General features: G+C 37.4%; 1 protein-coding gene across 2 annotated transcripts in view; it reads right to left on the bottom strand.

Moving 5' to 3' along the window:
- Positions 1 to 2154: 2154 nt before the first annotated feature.
- Positions 2155 to 20767, bottom strand: part of ITGA1 (integrin subunit alpha 1) — a 73123-nt gene continuing 54510 nt past the window's right edge. For both annotated transcript variants that reach the window (XM_054809080.1, XM_054809081.1), the window contains 15 exons: positions 19762 to 19925; positions 19430 to 19566; positions 18310 to 18420; positions 17666 to 17751; positions 17327 to 17462; positions 16281 to 16361; positions 14406 to 14482; positions 13625 to 13714; positions 12488 to 12590; positions 9824 to 9937; positions 8081 to 8185; positions 6836 to 6940; positions 5913 to 6005; positions 4287 to 4403; positions 2155 to 3521 (listed from right to left, as the gene is read on the bottom strand). In XM_054809080.1, the coding sequence (XP_054665055.1) occupies positions 3477 to 3521; positions 4287 to 4403; positions 5913 to 6005; positions 6836 to 6940; positions 8081 to 8185; positions 9824 to 9937; positions 12488 to 12590; positions 13625 to 13714; positions 14406 to 14482; positions 16281 to 16361; positions 17327 to 17462; positions 17666 to 17751; positions 18310 to 18420; positions 19430 to 19566; positions 19762 to 19925 (1564 nt within the window). In that variant the 3' untranslated portion in view covers positions 2155 to 3476. The remainder of the gene's footprint in view (positions 3522 to 4286; positions 4404 to 5912; positions 6006 to 6835; positions 6941 to 8080; positions 8186 to 9823; positions 9938 to 12487; positions 12591 to 13624; positions 13715 to 14405; positions 14483 to 16280; positions 16362 to 17326; positions 17463 to 17665; positions 17752 to 18309; positions 18421 to 19429; positions 19567 to 19761; positions 19926 to 20767) is intronic.

The following is a 20767-nucleotide window of genomic DNA, read 5'->3' as shown; positions in this document are numbered from 1 at the left end:
ATTGCTCTAATGTAGATGTTGTTTTTCTAAGTCTTCTGAAATTACATATGGGATCAACAACCTCTAGAACAGCCTCAAATTGAAGCAGAAGCGATGGTTCAAAGGTCTTGCTCCTTTCCAGAGAAGTTCTATGCTATGAAACATAGCTTTCCTATTCCCTCTAAGATTAGCTACTTCAGTGCTGGTTAGGAACTGAGCTGGGCCAGACTACCTGTGTTGCTTAAGCTCTGGTTATACACCCAATTTATTATTATTATTTTTTTTACAGGCTTTTAATTGAATGAAAAAAATGTTTAGCTTGTTAGTTATTAGAATCATATTACAACCCTAATATGTCTTTTTATTGGAACAAAACAGATTACATGCTGTTCTGATATTTTTTGTGCCTGCCAAATTTCAGTGAGATGTTCCTGATGTTTGCAATATTGCTTTCAGTAGGCTTTTCTGTTGTCTGTAATGAAAAGCAGTAAAATACTGCTCTTACAGTGCAGTGTGGAAAGGGTCTTACAGATAAAAATAGTGATTTTACTAATTTAGCCTGTGTAAGAATAATGTGCTACAGTGCTATCCCCTTTACATACTTATATTATAAATAGATATTATAATTGAAAATCTGATAATAGGACAAACGTGAAAAGGGAGAAAGCATTGTGACAAAGAGGAAAGCAGTGTGGTTATATGAAGCTTATTACTGTTTTTACAGTGCAAAGCAAGTCTAAAAAAGAATGGAACACTGATCTCAAACATACTTTGCATTGATAAAATACATATTTTTGCATAGTCTTTATCTAGGGAAATAGACATATTTTTTCAGTTAGGCTGATGCTTTAAAATAAGACATCAAATATCAATAGAAAAGTAAAAAGCTCTGGTTAACAGCTTATAATAACTAAAAATTGAAACACTTAGACAAAATAAAAGTATGCTGCATAAAAATGATGCGTGGCTTGCACAACTTGTGAGTAATTTTACGAAGCCAGGAAAAATGACCTCATGGTTAACAAACTGGCTGAATAATAATAAATATAAGTACTTCCTCTGCTACCACAGACTTTCTACGTGTGCATTGGTGAGTCACAATTCCTTCATAATTCTGTTCCTTTACAAAACCGTAATAGGATATAGCACTGCTATGCCTTAACAGAGATACTATAAGGAAAAAATGTTTATAATGCTGAGGCATTCAGATGCTACTGTGACAAACGCCATTTAAATCTTTCAAACAAATTAGCAAAATCATACATTTTCTTAAAATAAAACCTGCATCTCACATGGAACTGAAAACACCTCTGCGAATATTATCTTCACTGTTCAACAAATGGATCTCTGCCTTCCTTCGAGGACTAATTAACTCGCACGATGAACGAAGCAGGGATTCTATTCACAACTCCTCTATGTCATTTTTTCGCTTCCCTTCAAGTCTTTCTTCCGTGCTCAGAACCAGAGCTACTCACCCCGTGCCCCTTTGGATAGGGTGCACTTTTGGGTGCGCAGGCGAGCACCACAAGCCAGCCGAGTGACTCGGTGGCTCTCCCAGGCTCCGCAGAGCGCTGCCACCCACTGCGTTCCCACGCAGGGCTTTGCCCTCTCCGCTGAGTCACGCTGCTACCTTCAGCAGACTGTCGTTGGGAAATAACCACCTTTCCCACAGACACAAGGAGAAATTGCAAACACTTTCAAACTTAATCCTACTGGCTGTCTTTCCCAGTAACTACTCTCTGATTTAGGAGCTAAATAGAAGGGACTTACGAGTGACAGCATGTTTCCAACAATAAAGCACCTTCTGGCATGCTTCCACAGTTGTTTATACTTCCTGCTGCTTTCTAAGCTATTACTATAAAATCAGTGCTAAGTTAATACCTTTTGGAAAACGGCAGTGGTCTTTTGTTGGGGTTTTTGGGGGGGGGTTTATTTTTTGTTTGTTTGGGTTTTTTTTGGTTTGGTTTCGTTTTTTTTTCATTTCAGAGACATTTGTACCAAGAGGAGGAACAAATTATCCTGGCTTCCTTGGCAAGGCAAAGGCATTTGTGCAAACAAGTATGTCTTACAGAAGTGCTCCTCAACATTTTCTGATCTGTTGGCAATCAATATCGAGACATCTCATGCTGAGGCAACATTGCAATTTGCGTGCATGCCGCCATTTTCTTCTGTTAATTTTGTGTGGCTGCAAGTAATATAGGAAGCTCTCAAGGACAAGGCACAGCCCAAAAGCCTGGGGAGACATCCTCGTGGAAAGAAGACAAGTGTGTGAAAGAAAGGAGAAAACTGAATGTTCTAAATAGGCTTAAAGAAATATTTTGCTATCTACATTTCAGTGTATTCTTGTATAAACTTTTAATCTTTGACACAAAATAAACATCATTAGTTAAGTGCTTATTTAGTATGCAAATTCTTCATCACTTCTTAAACTCATAAGTAACAAAGATGAGGTGTGACTTATGATACTAGAAGCAGCTTGCCAGTGCTGAGTTTCCTATCTGTGCTCTTTTGTTAATTATAATTTTGTACACTTTAAACTCATCGGATTAAATAGCTACACGATAAATTTACAGTGACAGTTTATGAAGTACCCTCCTGGCTACTCCAAGATATACAGCAAGAGTCAAACTTTCAGGGTACTTCTAAATACTTTCTGCATAAATATGAACATTTCAATTTGCAGATACAATAGTGCCCCTGCTTATTTGAGTACAGTGTGCAATCAGATGGGCTTGAATGTTTTGTGCATACATTTTTAGGCCTGCCAAAAATCTGTTTCAAGTTCAGACAGTTATGTAATTTAAAGGATCAATCCTTTATGGTCCACTTGACCATAAAAATCTCTTTCTTGGAGTATCCTGGGTTCAGCTGGACACACTAAAATGAGCAGAAAGAGAAATCCAAGGTACTTCAGTAATTCTCACTCAAAATTCTGCAGGTGCTTCTGTCTTCTGAATTGTCATTACATTAGTTACCATACAGTGGTGCATTCTCAAAGTGTGCATGTTCTACTTGATGAACTGACAGTCTGCTCTCACAGAACTGACATAAGGAGGAAATTTTGAAAATGATGCTTTTCTTCTTTTGAAAATTGTAAGGTGATAAAAAAGACTGGGATTGGTACATAAAAAGCTGACTTGTTGAATAATTTGGAATGAAAAATTATTTCACATACATAGGTATACAAAAATATGATTATGCATTTTCCATATTAAAACCATTAGAATCTTTGAACCCAGTTACTCTCCAAAAATGAGTAACACTTGAAAGTATGTCCTTGTGTATCACAAAATATCATAAGGCTGTTTGTTTATTCTTCCTTTGCATCATTCCTTGCGTGTGTGCTTGATTTGCTGCTTCTTATTCTGCTTCTTGTTTTATTAATGCACCAGAGTTCAGAAAACATTGTGACCACTGTATATATATCTAAGTTTATAATTTTACAGTAACATTTTTTAGGCAGACCTGAGCAAAAATTTCTGCTTTTTTTTTTTTCTTTATTTCTCCATTTTCTTCTTTAGCGGTCTCTTGAAAAATCCAGCCTGCAGAAAAGAAAAAAGTGACTAAGAACTGCTCAAAACATAGAACCCATATTGGTAGCATTCATGTGCTGGTTCTTACTACTATTTTAATACTGTCAGTACAGTAAAATGTCATTTAATATTTTATCACTGAAGTACAACATTGTTTTTCCTGGAACGGAAAAACTAAAGAGACATGTCATGAAAGCAGACAAAAGGAGTACAGTTAACATATAGTGAGTGATTGCTGAATCATTGTTATGCTCACATAATGTCAAAGGCTAAAATGCTTAATAATATTTGACACTCAATAAATAATACTTTCTTTTACATATGTCAAATTTTTCAAGAGTTTATGCACGTTGAAGTTTATAAACTGTAACCTTCTAATGCAAGTACAAACTAAATATTTAGCTTGCAGAAGAGTGCCCACTTGTGGCAATACTTACACCACAAGCCTAGCATCTCCTGCACAAAGAAAAAAACTGGTTATCAAAGGCCGCGGCCAAAGCTAATTAACCCACCCCCCCCCCTTAATAAACATTTAATAGTACTAAGATCTCTTTATTTTTCTTTTCAAAAAATACTGGCAATACAGGTTTCAGTTTCAGTTGGTTAGCACTGCATGTTACACATCAGAAAAATGTAGTATTACTAGTTATTTTGTCATGTCTACCAGATAATTAGAGACTATCAGTGTCCGTGACGTTCTAGTTATCAGAAAGACATGGCAGAGAATTTAAGCATGTTTGCTTATTTTCATGAAGACAAGAATGTACAGCTTACCTTCCACAAAGCAAATATAAGCAGCGCAAGAATCAGGAGTCCAGCGAAGATACTCAGGAGGATAACCCATAAGGGGACTGTACCCGGTGGGAGTTCTTTGGAAATCTTAATCATGGTCTGCAAAGTGTTCAGAAGGTAAGCAATAAATAAGCTGTCCTTCTAAAATATCAACAGAGCAGTATGACTTTTGTCAGTATGCAGTGATGTTCCAGGGTACTGCTTCATTCTAAATACAGGAATTTGTAGAAGGGAATTGAGAAAACGATCTCCGACATGAAACCCTATATTTACATAACACCTTACACTTTGTAAGTGCATTCATCTCATGAGGGTCGGCCCTGCTATAAATCAGTAGTCATTGTTATGAAGGGTACAGGACCAAACCCGTGAGTAGTTGAAGTGTATGTTAGGGAGTTTCTTTAGTATATTCTCCATCGCTCAATGCCTGCCTCCCTGAAAGGTGTCAGTGATTAAAAATCTTCTAAACCAATTAAATGAAATAAGTGTAAAATGCTGCGTAGATACTAACCTGATTTTAAACCAGGCATATCTGGTGTAAACTAAACTGAAATAAGGAATATTTACATTTAAATAAATGTGACCATGTAGGAGTTTGAATTATTTTAACTTAAGAATTTATTAGAGACATAACTTTATAGTTCAAAAAAGCATTGAAAAGCTGAACACTAAACATTCAACTCAAAATTATGTCTTAAAAAAGGTAATTCTGAAATTTCTTGGGTTGTAAAGGCAGCTCTCAATATCTGAAAGCTTCTCAGCTGTGTTTTGACTCATGGATTGGATTTTAACCTATCACTTAAATGCCTGGGTACAATACCAGCTAATAGTTGACCTGTGATGTTTGTATTTCCAAAAATATTTTGCACAAGACATAATTCACACTGATTATTACTTTGCTATAAATTTTGTAAGTATCGTAACAATAATACCATATAATAAGACTTTTGCTTAAAAAAGTACATTGTAGTATAGAAGCCCCTGCATGCAGAAGTTATCACAGAAAAGCAATATGTGTTAACCACTATAACGTCTTGGAAGAAAGAGTATTAAAAGATAAATAACAAATCTAACAAAATGAAAGACATTTCTCTTTATACCTGACACCAGTACTATAACACCATAGACTTTCTTATCTAAGAAAATGACAGGGAACTTCTGAAAAATAAAAGATCCTGTTTCATATATATCCTGGGTAATGAAGTGGAAAGAAATAATAAATAAAGAAAAAATAAAGACAATATAATGTACAAAGTAAAATCACTTCTAAATGATCCAGGACAATTTTTAAAATACTATTGATTCCTTAAAAGAATTTTAATTATGCTTTTAATTTACATAGATGTAGGAAGCTTTTATACTGCATCAGGCAGAAATATTTCAGACAGTACTTATTCGCACCCAGGTACATTGGTAGGTAATGGGATTTTAGTATCATCATCTGACTAAATCTGACTTTTCTACTGTAACATGAAATCACTTTTAGTTAGAGTAGGGTAATACATTATAACAGGTAACAATCAGTTCACTAGTAATGAACTAAAATGAATAATTCAGTAGCACAATAAATCCTGTGAAGAGTAAATCCATGAATTACCATGTTCTTACCTCCAGTTTTTGATGGTCATTTCTCAAAATCAGTGATGAGTTCTCACTCCTAAGTAATGCTTTCACAACAAGGGTTAAGCTGTGAATACTTGCCTGGAAGAAGAGAGAAATGGCTATAGTTTACATTAGGTATTTTGAAGTAGAAAGCTTTGTAGAAATGAGAAGGGTGAAAGCAAAACTTGATGCGAAAGTTTTGGGAGATGCTGAAAAATGTGAAAGTCATTGAAGCCGCTCATGTGTGTCACCTTTGCACACACATCACTGTTTGCAAGACAGCTTTCAAAGAGTAGAGAGCAGAGATTTCAAAGAAATACTAATTAATCATGTAATACTACTTTGGTCACAGGGATTGATTTGGACTTTCTAAAATTCTTCTCTATCTCCCCTCCTGTCCTGTTATTTTCCACTGAAAAAACAAAGACACAAAAAGGAACTCAGTGTCAGAAATTTATCAGCTGACCAAAACGGACCACAGCCTGGTCATTGTTGCAACTATCAGACAACACTGAGGTGTGCTCTCTCTCTGCTCTTTTTGATCAAAAATTCCATTCTAGACTTGAGAAATATTTCCAGATTACAAATGATTTTAAAATTATATGCTTCTATGTATGCCTCCTTACCTCTGCTGAATTTACTGAGTTTGTGGATGCATACATAAATATAAAAAAAAGGACCATCAATACAGAATAAGTAAGGGGTATCTTACTATGTCCTGCTAAGTTTGAAGTACTTACTTTAAGGATAAGAAAATGCATGCAACTTAGTTTTGAGGAAATTTTAAAATAGCAAGAGAAACAATTTCAAATACTAGGGTACTGTGTAGACTTAAGAAAATGAAAGGTATAATTTTAATAGTCTTTAGAAATGTTGGCTTAAGTTTCTTAAACCTGAGAGTGTTCTGTATACAAATGCAATTTACTTACTTTTATGATGGTAGGTTTCCATACTCTTAATGAAACATTCACTTGATATGTGTCAGATGGGACCAGGGCACAATTAATAGATGCACAGCTGTATGTATCACAGTCCTGTTTAAAAGGCACCAGCATGAATTAATAGGAAGAGACTTTTCACATTACTAAAATAAAACCATGTAAACTATTATATATACAGATCATCGACTTGCTATGACACCAGTACTAAACTGGTATTATCTACTGGGGCTTTTAATGTAAAAACAATGACACTGCAGTATATAAAACGAGTTGAGATATTTGTGCTGTGGTAGAACAGACTCAGTTTCTGCAGGCTCGCTTAGCCTTAAGGAAGGCCTGTTACTGTAGGTGCACAGCAAAAGGCATCAGCAGAGCTCCTGAAGGAGGCACAGCCTGTAACAGCAAGTGTTTTTCTGCTAACACGGCTGTGGCTTCTCTGCAGCTTTTGATCCTTTCAAATCATGGGACACCTGAATCTTTCAAGCAGGGCAGGGAAGTGTGCGTGAAAATTTAAGTATCTTTTCTTCCCAGTATCATTTGCTAGCTGTGAGGGCAGACGAATTACATTCAGTACTTTGGAAACATTTGCTTAGCCTAGACCTAGGACTATGATAAGCATAGCAAAATACTCTTCTTGTGGCATGGTTTCATTTGCCCCAGAAACTCAACTTGTACCTCTATGCTGAGGAGGTAGTACCATGGTTTTCCACCCAACATGCCAACATAACTATGGCAGCAAAATTATGTTGCAACTCTTCCATCTAAATATGAGAGGCTAATTCTATCCAAATGGGATTGTCAATTACATTTCTACCAGTTGTGTGGAAAATCTGTCAGATCAGAGTGCTAGCATATGAAAGTATTTTCAATCATATGTCTAAAAAAGTTTGAGGTAGATGAGAAGCTTTTAAAATATTACCATTTGTTAATTACAATGGGAATACAGAAGGTGAAGATCTACTCAGCTGTCAAATGTGCTACTGTTATTTACACATTTGCTAAATTTTAAAAAAACCCACCAAAATACCCCAAATTCAGTTCCACTTGCAGTTTTGTAGCCAAATAAAAACTAGAGCTAGTCTACATAAAGGTGGCTTTTCAGGCTATTAAGACAAATTGAGTTTCCATAGGATACATTTTGAGAGTAGCTTTTATATATTTATTGCAGAAGTACTCAGCTCAAAGATCTGGGTTAATATCTGGAATGAATATGTATACTATATGTAGGCTTACCATAATTGTGTCCTTTGTAGGTTCTTTTATTTTTGGCAACACAAATGATTTCCCAGCACTGATCTTTAAGGGATCTACAGGGTAACTAGTTTGGCAGATGGCATTCTGTTAGCAGAAATACAAATATTATTCTTATTGTCTGAATATCCAATCTAGTACAAAAAATATTTAATAACATTAATAATATTTACTAACCACTAAATGCAATAAAACTGCATATTACAAGAGTAAAGAATAGGAAATTCAGATGGTGTAGGTAGTGAACTATTATTATTCAAACAACAAATGAGCTTTTTATGAGATAATTTAACTCAAACTCTATCCAGCTACTTAAACATCTGTAGAAGCAGACAAGGGCTTCCTGCAACATGACCACTACATGAAACAGCAAGACTTGGTTATTAAAGGAGCTAAATAGCTTTTTCATGGGAATCCACAGAGGTTCTGCCTTAGCAAGCAGAGAGGCAGGTTAAGTGAAGGATTCAGGAGTCCCCATTGCAGCACACCCAGGGAAGGGGAGTGGGTGCTGGAGCACCACTAGACCTCCATGGCTCCTTCAAAGGCAGCTGAGAAATTCTTTGGTGTTGTCGGTCCAGGGGAATTTGTTTTTTTTCAGTCAGGTCATTTCACTTTCAGATTGCTAGCATGAAGAAGATTGCAAATCCCCTTCAGTACACTTTGGCAGACTACTATCACTAGGGTGCAGCTAGCAGTAGATGAATTATACCCACAGAAAAAGCATAGATTTGTTGAGTTTATGTGCAAACTTGGGTCAAATACGATGATTGCCAAGGAATGAAAATAATGGGGGAAGGAATTTAAGAACAAACACAATTCTGACATGTATTCTAAACATGAAATATTCTGGGGCTTTTGGATTTTTTGTTTTAAAGTGAACCTTGAACTTTCACTTAGACCATTTGGTTTGTTTTTTCAGTGGTTCAACACCTCAAAACTAAGTGAAATATTTGGAGAGACGTGCTTGTGTGTGTATCCAATGGCAAGATAAAAAATTCATTAAAAATTCATAAAAAAAGTGTTTTATGTCACCACTTAGTGATGTTCTTCAGTCATCCAGTTATTGATATTGCTCTAGTTCTAGTGTCTACAAATCTGGAATCATGGGACTTGCTTGAATTGTATCTCCTCCAGCTGCTCTTGAGGAGTGAAATGGCAAAACTCAAATGACGGCTGCAGTGAAAATCATTTGAAAGACATGACCTACCATCCCCTTCAAGAGGTCTCAGTGCCCCAGAGAAGGAAGAAGCCAGAGGACTGCTAGTGCTTGAGAGCAGATATGCAGGAAGGCTAATTTCAGTAACAGAAAGAAGAAGACTAAACAGGAGATTGAGCTCTAGATGTACACAGCAGGACTAGAGCATTTGCAATAAGCACTGCTGACGGTGGAGATAATCTGAGGCTCAGTAGGCAAAACTAAGAGAGAAACTCCTGTCACTCATATCTCAGTCTGGACCTCTCATCACTTGGGAATACCTCAAATTAACCTTGTTATAGTCCGGTTATTGTTCAACACCATGTTAAATTTGCTTGATTCCTTTCAAGAAAATTTATCTCTCTGTCTTCTTAGGCACATCTGTACACCCCAGCATCTTGTCTTTTGGACTAAAAGTAATACCTACCTTGAAGCAAGGCATAATCCCAAATGTTTGCATTTTGCAGTTCCTTACAACAATTATTTCAAATTTAAATTAATCATAAAAATAATACAACTTCCTAGCTTACTTGGGAATGTGACAATGCAGTAAGGTAGAGAAGAGTGTTCTTGGCTGCTGTTACATTGGGAAATAAGATCTGCAGTGTGAGGTTTGGCATTGGAAAGTGTTCACCTTTTTCAATCTATAAAAAAAAAAGAAAAATGTTTTGATTAGTGCTTTACTTATTTTGTTGGTATGTGATTGAGAGTTTTTCCTTTCCTGTGTTTTTCTTTTCTTCTGTGTTTTTTTTAATGTTCCCACAGTCAGTTATGCAAAAAGTGGTGTGATGAACTCTTACTTTTTCCCTGAGAACAGTCAGTTATGAATTAGCAAACACATTCTTCTATGGTTTTTGGTATACAATGCTCTATCGAAGGAAATCAAAGGAACAGGATGAAAGGAGCCATTCTTACATAAATTCCTTCTTGTCATCTTTTTTATTGCATCCTCTTATCATCTAGGACTTCTATTTAAGTTCATTTCCTTTCAGTTCTTAATAAAGCCCTGTGTTGGGTTTGCGTGGCAGGGTTTTGGTGGCGGGGGGGCTACAGGGGTGGCTTCTGTGAGAAGCTGCTAGAAGCTCCCCCTGTGTCTGATAGAGCCAATGCCAGCCGGCTCCAAGACGGGCCCGCCGCTGGCCAAGGCCAAGCCAATCAGCGCCTCTGTGATAACATATTTAAGAAGAAGAAAAACACTTAGAGAGAGAGAGCTTTTGCAGCCAGAGAGAGGAGTGAGAAGATGTAAGAAACTCTGCAGACGCCAAGGTCAGTGCAGATGGAGGGGGAGGAGGAGCTCCAGGCGCCGGAGCAGAGATCCCCCTGCAGCCCGTGGAGAAGACCATGGTGAGGCAGGCTGTCCCCCTGCAGCCCATGGAGGAAGGATGAGGGGGTGTAGAGATTCCACCTGCAGCCCGTGGAGGACCCCACGCCGGAGCAGGTGGAGGCACCTGAAGGAGGCTGCGGCCCGTGGGAAGCCCACGCTGGAGCAAGTTCCTGGCCAGACCGGTGGACCCGTGCAGAGGGGAGCCCACACCAGGGCAGGTTTGCTGGCAGGACTTGTGACCCCGTGGGGGACCCCACGCTGGAGCAGTTTGCTCCTGAAGGTCTGCACCCTGTGAGAGGGACTCCATGCTGGAGCAGGGGAACGATGAGAGGAGTCCTCCCCCTGAGGATGAAGAAGTGGCAGAAACACCATGAGATGAACTGACCGTAACCCCCACTCCCCGTCCCCCTGTGCCGCTGAGGGGGGCAGAGGTTGAAGCCAGGAGTGAAGTTGAACCCGGGAAGATGGGAGGGGTGGGGGGAGGTGTTTTAAGAGTTGATTTTATTTCTCATTCCTCTACTCTGTTTTGCCTAGTAATAAATCAGATGAATTCCCTCTCTAAGTTTGGTCTGTTTTGCTCATGACAACAATTAGTGAGTGATCTCTCTCTGTCCTTATCTCGACCTGCAAGCATTTTGTTATGCCTTTTCTCCCCTGTCTAGTGAATGAGGGGAGTGAGAGAGCGGCTCTGGTGGGCACCTGGCCTCCAGCCAGGGTCAACCCACCACAAGCCCCCCAAATGCTTTAATGTGGGAGAGGAGCCTCTGTATCGGCAGTGGCTCCTGCCAGTTCCTCCTCAGGTGTGCTGAGGCAAGAGCCCTCCTGCTCAGCTGCTCCTCTCCCGTTTTCCCTGAGAAGATCACAGGACATATCTGTAAGCTGCTGCTCCTTCTGAACAGGCCTCCTGTGGCCAAGGATTGAGAAAACACCTAGGTGGAATTGCTGGCAGAGGAATTGGTGATCCTGTCTCTGAAGTGGATGAGCTTAATAAATACTCAAAAACCTGTTTAACTTTTTTCTTCTGACTACTCGTTTGTGATAAGCTGCTTGCAGGAATGAGTTTTGCTTACGAGTGCATAAGTGGTACACTCTGCAGTCCACTAGCTTTGACATTCAGAAAGCAAAGGCTTTGAAATGAGATGAATAATGTCTTAAACATCCACAAAAGCTTCAAGATTACTGGACTTGAACTTTTAGACTAAGAAAAGTAGCTGAGTAAAACACTGTAGGTGGGCTAAAAAAAGAAAGAAAAAATATCCTTTTGCCATTGCTATTTAGTGAAAGCGAGAACTTTCCCATGGCCCGTTTTTTAGAGATAAAAGTTGATTCAGAGACTTTTATCCTTTGTATATGGGACCCTTGTTCAGCTTTGGATTTGACACTGGGAAACAATGATGCTCTCAAGATAACTAAAATCAGTCCTACTTCAACTTGAGGCTGGGCTTCTAGTCCGTTAAAAATCTTTGCCAAGTGATTTTAGTTTGCAGTAATCATTCCATTAGGAAGACAACATTCTTGGAGCATGGTATTTGCCCTTTTCAAAGCCGACTGGATTTTGGAAATATCTGTTCTAAACTGCAATGAACGTAGGTCAAGTTCTCTCTGGGGCATGCTCTCTTTCCCCTGCTTGAGGGCCATAGCTCTAAACCCCACGAGAACTACTCCACGAGGACAGAGCACTCTGATTCAACTTATTCTGAGGCAACAAGAAAAAAAAAGGTGTTAAACACAAAATACCCATGTAGAAGGTTTAACAGATTTCATAGCTGCTATTTAAGTAACAGGCTATCACATTAAGTGATTCAAACCAAATTAAAAAAAAAAAAAATGAAGCCAGTACCTGTATCATACAGTTTTAATTGTTTCTTACCATATAATGTAGAGTAACTTCATCCCCAATCTGCTCTGTTGTGTTAATAGCAGTAGGGACAGTATCATTTGCTGCAATTATAACATGGTGCTCTTTGAAAACACTGTGGATTAAAAAAACACACACACAGAAAACCCCCAATAAGCACAAAACTTCATAAAACCTCTAGCAGTTAATAACTTTTTTTTTTTTCATTATTTCATTAATCCTCCAGGACTAGTCCTGCAAGTAGAAGACCACTGCTTCTTCCACTGAAGTTCAACTTATTCATTTTCTGAGTAGTCCTCACTTCTCATTATGTACTTTTTAAATCTTTTGTTCAGATAAAACTACAAAATAAGCAAATATTGTTCCCAAAAATAATACATCAGAGCTTGATTTTTGCTATTCTTATTCTAGCTGTGCAATCCCTTATCCTGAGTGAAACAGGTAGGGTCCTATAAAAAACAGAACCAAGTGAAAACAGAACAAAATCAGCATGTTCTAAATTCAATCTTATTCTCTATGGAACAAAAAGAGGCTGGATTTGAACCATGAAATGCATCCAAAATGAATTTGACTTAATTATTTACACCTACACACCATGCAATGCAGTCTACTGATAATATTTATAATATTTTTCAGGGATGAAATTTAACTGAATTCTAGCTATTTCTGAAAATAAAGTGTACTACAAGACCTGCATTAAAGTCTATGTCTGAAATGATAAAAGCAAACCCCTGAGAATCTAAAATTAAGGCTAATTTTTGAAGCTGGAGATCAAACACCACACCATGCAATGTTATAGTGATACAAACTCATGGCCATCAGGAAGCTGGAAGTATTTGCTTTCTTATGTACCTGAAACACCTTTGAATGAACAGAGCAAAGTACAAGAATTAACAAAAGCTGCTGTTGTACTTGCAAACTCCAGGTCAAATTTAAATAGATAAAATGGAGATACAGCACGATAGGGGCCGTAACTGCCCCATTATTTCATGTAATTGCTCTTTTCAATGAAGCCTGTGCTTCCTGTTCATGAGCCTAGAAGCTGTTATCAGTAGATAGCACAGCTCAACAACAAAACAATGCTATATTCTATTTGAACACCTGCTATTTACCTTGCTAGCAAATAAAAGTATAGAGAGGCATCAATACCTTACAAATATTAATCCTACTTCATATTTTACTGGAATTGTAACGTGTCCTCTGTTGTCACGCAAGGTCTCAGGGGGTTCTTCACTGTCACTAAAATAAAACAACATATGCCACTCAGGTCAGACTGTACAGATGCAACACTACTACTAGGTGGGAAGGGATCTTAAGAAACTGAAATACCTACAGCTCTGGGCATGAAAACACACTACTCTATTCCAGTTAATTACTATGTCCTAAAAATGAATTCAAAAGACTATTTCCAGTAGCTGAAACGTTAAGTCCCAGCTCAAAGACACATCTTTGTTAAAATTACAGACTGCAGTTGGCTGAATGAAAATGGATGAAGTAATGGCCACTGCTCTCACACCATCCCTGGATTTTGCAGGGACAGCAAACGCTGAGGGGAAGTGCATTCCTTTATCACAGACAACTTCTGCAATGCTCTTGCTCTTTGAAGGCTAGACCTTTTTGTTTAGCGTACTGTGATTCATGTTAAAGTACACAGTAATTTTGTAAGAGAATAAACCTTTTCTGAAGGTAAAACTACTGGAAATTATGACTCATTCATGATTCTCAGACTCTAGAGACAAACAGCTATTTAATCCACTCATTCCACTGCTGGACCGAGTACATCTGTTCAGCTGCCAGCTCTACAGATTGTTTAACCACTTCTGAGTTCAGAAAAGTCATCCTTGTTTTACCACAAAACACAAGGCTGTAGAGCTTTCTAAGAAAAAAAAAAATAAAATCGGAAGGTAAACAAGTGATGATTGCAACTAACCTTGTTGCATATACGTGAACAGTAGCATTTTCCAGGAGATATGATGCGTTGAATTGGAATGATATTTTGAAGGAAATCTGTTTGGAGAAATACATTACACATTTTAAAGGGAAAAAACCCCAAAGAAATAAAAGTACATTAATAAGGTTTAATCTGATGAAAAATGACCAAATTTTTGCTCCTTTTATCTATGGAATCCTTATTCACATTTTAACACTTTTCTATGAATGAATCCACTTTTTTGAATCTGTCCCACTAAGAAGGAAATCTAACAGTTATCACTTACTAAACAAAAGCCTTCAAATTTTCAGAACTGAGAAGCCTCAGTAAAACTTATTACATAGTATATTAGAAATACATAGCTAAATAATTCTTAAACCAACTAGTCTTGCAAGCAATTTATCAAAACTTTTTTTTTTTCTCTAATGAGGAAGAAACAAAGCTTCAAAGGCTAGCCATTACACTGGAGATGAGCTGTCTATAGAAGGCTGCTGGAATCTCACTTAATATACAGTAGAACACCTGGAATACCAAACAGAAATGTTTACAATGTAAATAAATTACTACTAGGTCTCACAAAAATTCCCTACTCATTATAACTACGGCAAATCTGTCACAATTTGGCACTGTCCCAAACATATTCCTCTTCATATCCTAACACTTAAAGGTAATTTTATATGAACCAAAAGGTTTACTATTTGTTACTGTACAGGATTTTCAGCTCAGATTTTTATTTTTCCTTTAATGTGTACAAATCTTTATTACAAAGTGACCCTGACAAAGTTTTCTTAGCTATTTCTTTATATTAAAAAAAAAAAAAGCCAGGAAAAGGCTTTAAAAAAGAATGTATTAGGGATGCTTATTAGTGAATCAGAGACTAATTGATTTCTGAATGCAAAGGAGAGTATGATATTTCTAAATTTGGGGATCTATAGCTACAGAAAAACTAATGATCAAAGCATGAAAGGAAAATGAGAAAAATCGAGTAAAGCTGGGAACGGAGTATTGTGGGCACTGGCATTGGGTAGTATGCTTATTTGGCTGCAAGACAGTAACAGTGGATTTAATTCCTACAAGTCCAAGACACAAGCTGGAACATGTACGTGGGAGTCATTGTTAGAGGACATCTCTCCTGATCCTCCCTCTGTTACGCAACACAGACCTGACATGACAGAGGAACAGACAAGAAACTGCCAGGAAAGACAGTTGGTCTTATTTCCATGCAATTTGACATTTCACAATTCAATATCAGAACTATTTAAGTGAGGCTTAGATGCCTACTTTCAAAGGCTGAGTTTAGCTGCAGCTCCCTCTGTATTCCAGCAGGAGATACAGGCTTATCACTGGAGCTCTGCAAGCTGGAGCTCGATTTTAAGTGGACTGCTTGCTGGAAAGGCCTCTCACTTCCCACTCAGCAGAGGTGAAGTCTTGATGACTGGCTTTGGCAGACCCAGGTTAGCATTTCACATACCACCCTATTCTCTTCTCACCCAACTGACTAAATTTTATATACAAAATAACTGAAGTTATAGTTATACATATTGAAAGCCACAGTATCTAAAGTCTTATCTGCATTTCCTAACGGATATCCTATACACCTGGAGACAGACCCTTCTGGCCAGGTGTGCCACTTGCCTTCTGAGAGTGTAAAGGATGGCAATATGCACCTATTACCTCCTCACATACCACAGCTGACTCCCCAGGTACTGAGGATCTGACGTTTTCCTATCTGGCTCAGTGCAGTTCATGTCAAGGATAGCTTGGGATGGGTTTTGCGGTGAACGCAAGAGAAAAGAAATTCAGACGTGATAGGGACTGTCCTGGCCTTAGAACAACACGCAGCAACGAGAACTTGCATGCAGGGTGACTTTTTACCTCTTCTGCAGGTTTTAGAAATGGATATCCCACTTTACAGGTGATGTTGTGATTAGATTCACAGCTATCTTTCTGTATATCCTAAAGAAAAAGAAAGTGAAATCATGACCTTGTGCAAACTCTTCTTAAATTTTGACTAAGCATCAAGGGCCTGTTGAACGTGTATACCATTGCCACTTTTCATCATCAAAACATCATAAGAGTCAAAGCCTTAACTGAACTGAAACAAAAATATGAAGCCACAACTTCTGCAAAACAATTTCCACCCATGGACACCTACATCAATTAGCAGCCATTATTCCCTTCCAGTGAAAGTGTTTGGAACATTAGCGATTATATACAAACTGGACATGGTGCAAATCAGTCATGGGGTCTAGCAGATCAACATATGGATAAGTACACAGTCTTTACATGTAATTTTGTAAATGTGTTCCTAACTTGGGAAAAAAAGTGACATTCATACTCCATAAATTATTGCCACAGGGTCAGAAATAGTGCTATGGATCCCTAACTTCTCATAATGTGCAATGTGAGGACAGTAGATATAGAAAACAAACTGAGGTGAATTCATAGCACATCTGCTGAGGCAGGCAGAAAAACAGCTACCTTGGAAATACTGTCTGAGGTAAGGATGAGGCAGGGACTGATATATGCTGCCCTACCAAGACAGTGCTTTTTCTATACACATGCAAAAGGTGAATTCTAGAGGCTCAGGAGCTGTTACTGACAAACAATGAGGCATTTCTGGCTCTATTGATGTACAGATGATTCATGGTGCTGACGTTTGTCTAAGATGCAGGCACTTGCAGTCTAAGTGTGTTTGTGAAACTTGTGTCTGTAGTTAACAAAGGCTAAGCAAGAGTCCACTCAGGTCAAAATAAATACAGTCTTTCAGAGGGATAATCAAGGACAGCACTCCTAGGGAATCTCTTCCAATCAACTGAGATGATGCCAGAGTAGTGAAATTCAGGCTTAATAAAAAAGCTTCCTTAGATCTCTCTAGCAATATACGTTATGGTAAATGTGATAATGTGAAAAATTCCTACCTCAATGCCAGCAAAAATAATATTTGGAGAATACTGAACCAAAACTCTGGTATTATAGGCACTGTCTTTTTTGTTCTTCACAGAGAGCTGGATGGTAAACTTATCATTGCGTGACTTTACAATGAATGGAGAAGAGCTGTAAAATAAAGTAAGAATGTTGGACGTCTTAATTTTTGAATCTATTTTTAACATAAAGAGGAACTTCTTTCCGTGTCCAGACTATATTGTTTCTGATTTGGAAATTATGCCACAGTGTTATCTTATTAGACTACAGAATTTATAATTTACATAGAAATTTTGTACAGATACCAAGTGATACAACAAACCCAGTGTAGTTACCTGTCTCCAGCTATGCTTGCTTTTACATTCAGAACAAGATCTGAAATGCATTTATTTTTGGCTCCACAATCTTTTGTGAAAGGAATCTGCAACAATAGTATTTTTATTCTCAATTTTATTGCATTTATTATTAAAATTAAATACTTACATTTTAATTCTTTATCTAATTTTATATAAGGTCTTCTGTTTGACAATCAAAGAAAGTCTTTCCTAATAGTAATAAGTTAAACATGACAATATCCTGTAAAATGCTCAGGTGAAACATACGCTTTCTACTCATTCCCTTCTACGTGATTCATCTAGATTGGAAAAGAGGCAATAGCAGAAGTATGAATGACGCCAAAGCACCATCAATGTATATGACTAACATTCCCCTGCTCTATCTATGTGAAAAACGAAAATAAAATTGCTTGTATTCCCTTCTATCTTCAGTTAACTCTGGACAGCTTTAAAGCCTGAGGCTGGTTCCCAAGCACACTGAATCAAGCTTTTCACTCCTGAAGACTCATTTAAAGGAAACAGCTGGTCAGGCTTAATGACCCTCCCTCTTTAGCCAATTTGTGGACAATACTTTCAGTTCTTGTATGGGGTATGAATTTTATCTTAAATAATTTGGTTATTAATACAGAATCTTGCTGACTTACATATTCGGATATTGAATTTGGCAGGTTGCTATCAAGAACAGGTCCACTTTCTGGATCAGAAAAATTGAACTCCAGCAAAACCTTTACAGAGTCCTGAAAGTCAGGCTTATCCTAGAATATAAAGAAAACAAAATTGCTGTTATGAACATTCACTTTAACATCTAAGGAGGTTAAAAAAAAAAATCAAACAATGCTGAGGTAAAATATTTTTCAGTCATACTGTTGCCATTCTTGTTAGAGAAGCATTTAAATGCTTGCAATTGATAATAAAGCATTTAATGTGCAAGTGAATCCTTATAAATATCTACCAATTTATGTATCTCATCTCATCATAAAAATGTCACATAGCCTAAGCATATCCAACACACTTTCGTTTCATGTCTCAGAACAGCCAACTCATAGACCTTCCTCTTTTAGTTGTTGCTAAAGGATCAGTAAGACAAACAGCAGCAGTATCACCTTGTGTGAAGTCAAACTGAGGCCTGCTGTTAGGACATATATTGCATATTCAAGCAAATTATGGGCATAATTTATCATTATTTTTGAACTGTGATACAACTGTGAAATCACTAAACATTTTAAATGTGGGTAGCTTATAATATACACCTCCATTCACTCTGCACATTAGTTACAATCTGGGCAATTTCATACTCACAGTTGCCAGTTACATTTCTGTTTTGCAGTGAATTAGTATTCTCTATCCAAAACCTAATTTGAGAGCTTTTTTACTGTATTTTAGTAGGAGGAATTGCACCAATATGCAAACTAGACTTCCAGCTGACATGCTCCTGCTGCATTTTGAATGCACCTAAACTACTAACCACACTCGCTGCTTGGTTCCACTAAGTGTATTATGCTCTTTCTTGAGACAGACACAAACAAAAGAGACAAAGGTAAATAGACTGTACATATAAGTAAATAGTTTATATCTATATACATATACGAATACATATATACATATACAAATACATAAATCCTAAGTAGGATGTGTACAAATTTTATCTACACTTCTTAAGATTAATTTTGGATGCAGATTTAGTTGTCCAATTTACAATTAATGGAATACATTCGGGTTATTAAAATGTCAACATGAGAAAAACACTTTAAATGATTTACTTGCCAACATGTAGAAGTTATGTTTAATACATTCTGACCCTTTGATAGTTATATTTTTCTGCATTTTCCTCTCATGGCTTTCTGTGAACAAGCTTCGAGATATTTGTCTTTGAGAGTCGAGAGTAATCCAATACTGCAGACCTGCAAAGGAAGTTGAGATCAATACTACGAACCAATTTGCCTCTACACATTCTTTCTCCCCCACCCCGAATATCTTAAATGCACTTTGAACAGTGAATTTAGAAGAGCTGCATTCCATTTTTGGAGAACTAAATGAATGCTAGCATAGTAGTTTTATAGCATAAAGATTCCATAGCTGAGTGCTTATCTACTTACTAGATTCAAATATATCTTCCTTCGACTTCAGTCTGGCCTTAAAACAAATTGTGGCATTTATGCATATTGTTTTTCTTTTATTTATCTGACAATTTTGTTGTTGGATATTGATGCTTTTGGGTGTAAATTGCATGGAAACATTTACTTCAGCCACATCACGAGACCTTAACAAAAACACAAAGAGAGAAAGTGGCTTGAAAATAATAGCAGCAACTTTTTTTTTAACTTAAGAATGAACTTACAAAATGTGCAACATTCAACATTAAAATACACATGTGAGGGTCTAGACAAATAATTAAATATATACTCTCTCTATAGTATCAGTAAACAAAAATTACAGAGAAAATGATCACAGGGTTTCTCCACAGTGACTTGTTTCAGAACAGATATCAGAAGAAAGGAAATATTTTCAAAAGTATTTAAGCAACTCTACACAGCCAGTCCCAATTTAAAGAGACTGAAGGCCCAGACCCAATATCAAGGGTATGCACAGATGAACATAGACACGAGCTGGAGGGTGGTGTGCCATCTCTTAGGCTGTGGATAGGTAAACAGGATGAGATTCACCACCAATCTGCTTCACTTTAACTTCCCTTTGCCCTTGTCCCTGCAATGCATTCCTGCCTCTCCCTTTCCTCTGGCTCAGCTCCCTTTCGGCCTTGAAATGGAGTATGTCAGTGCACCAAACCAGCAGAAAATTTAGCTGGCAAAATAGCTTTCTTCAGATTTGTGATCTAAACGCCATCTAATTTAATCATCTAGCAGGTGAGTTAGGTGGAACAGCGGGACAGGGAAAACAAGGAGCTGGCTTAGCAATTGCCTTACCAGTGAAAGAAACGGTTTTAGTTGTTCTTTAGAAATGAGGGATCACATGTTTCCTTGCTTATTTCTCTTACTAGTATTTTTCTCTTCTCCCTTAAAAAATATATTGCTCCTTATGCCATCTGAATCACACTCTTTTGTAAAGAAAATGAATTCACAGTTCACCGGAAAGTTTATTTATTTT

This window comes from Grus americana, chromosome Z (assembly GCF_028858705.1).
Source record: "Grus americana isolate bGruAme1 chromosome Z, bGruAme1.mat, whole genome shotgun sequence".
Taxonomy (NCBI): Eukaryota; Metazoa; Chordata; class Aves; order Gruiformes; family Gruidae; genus Grus; species Grus americana.
Note: the sequence above shows the minus strand (reverse complement) of the source record. Positions and strands in the feature narration are given on the sequence as shown.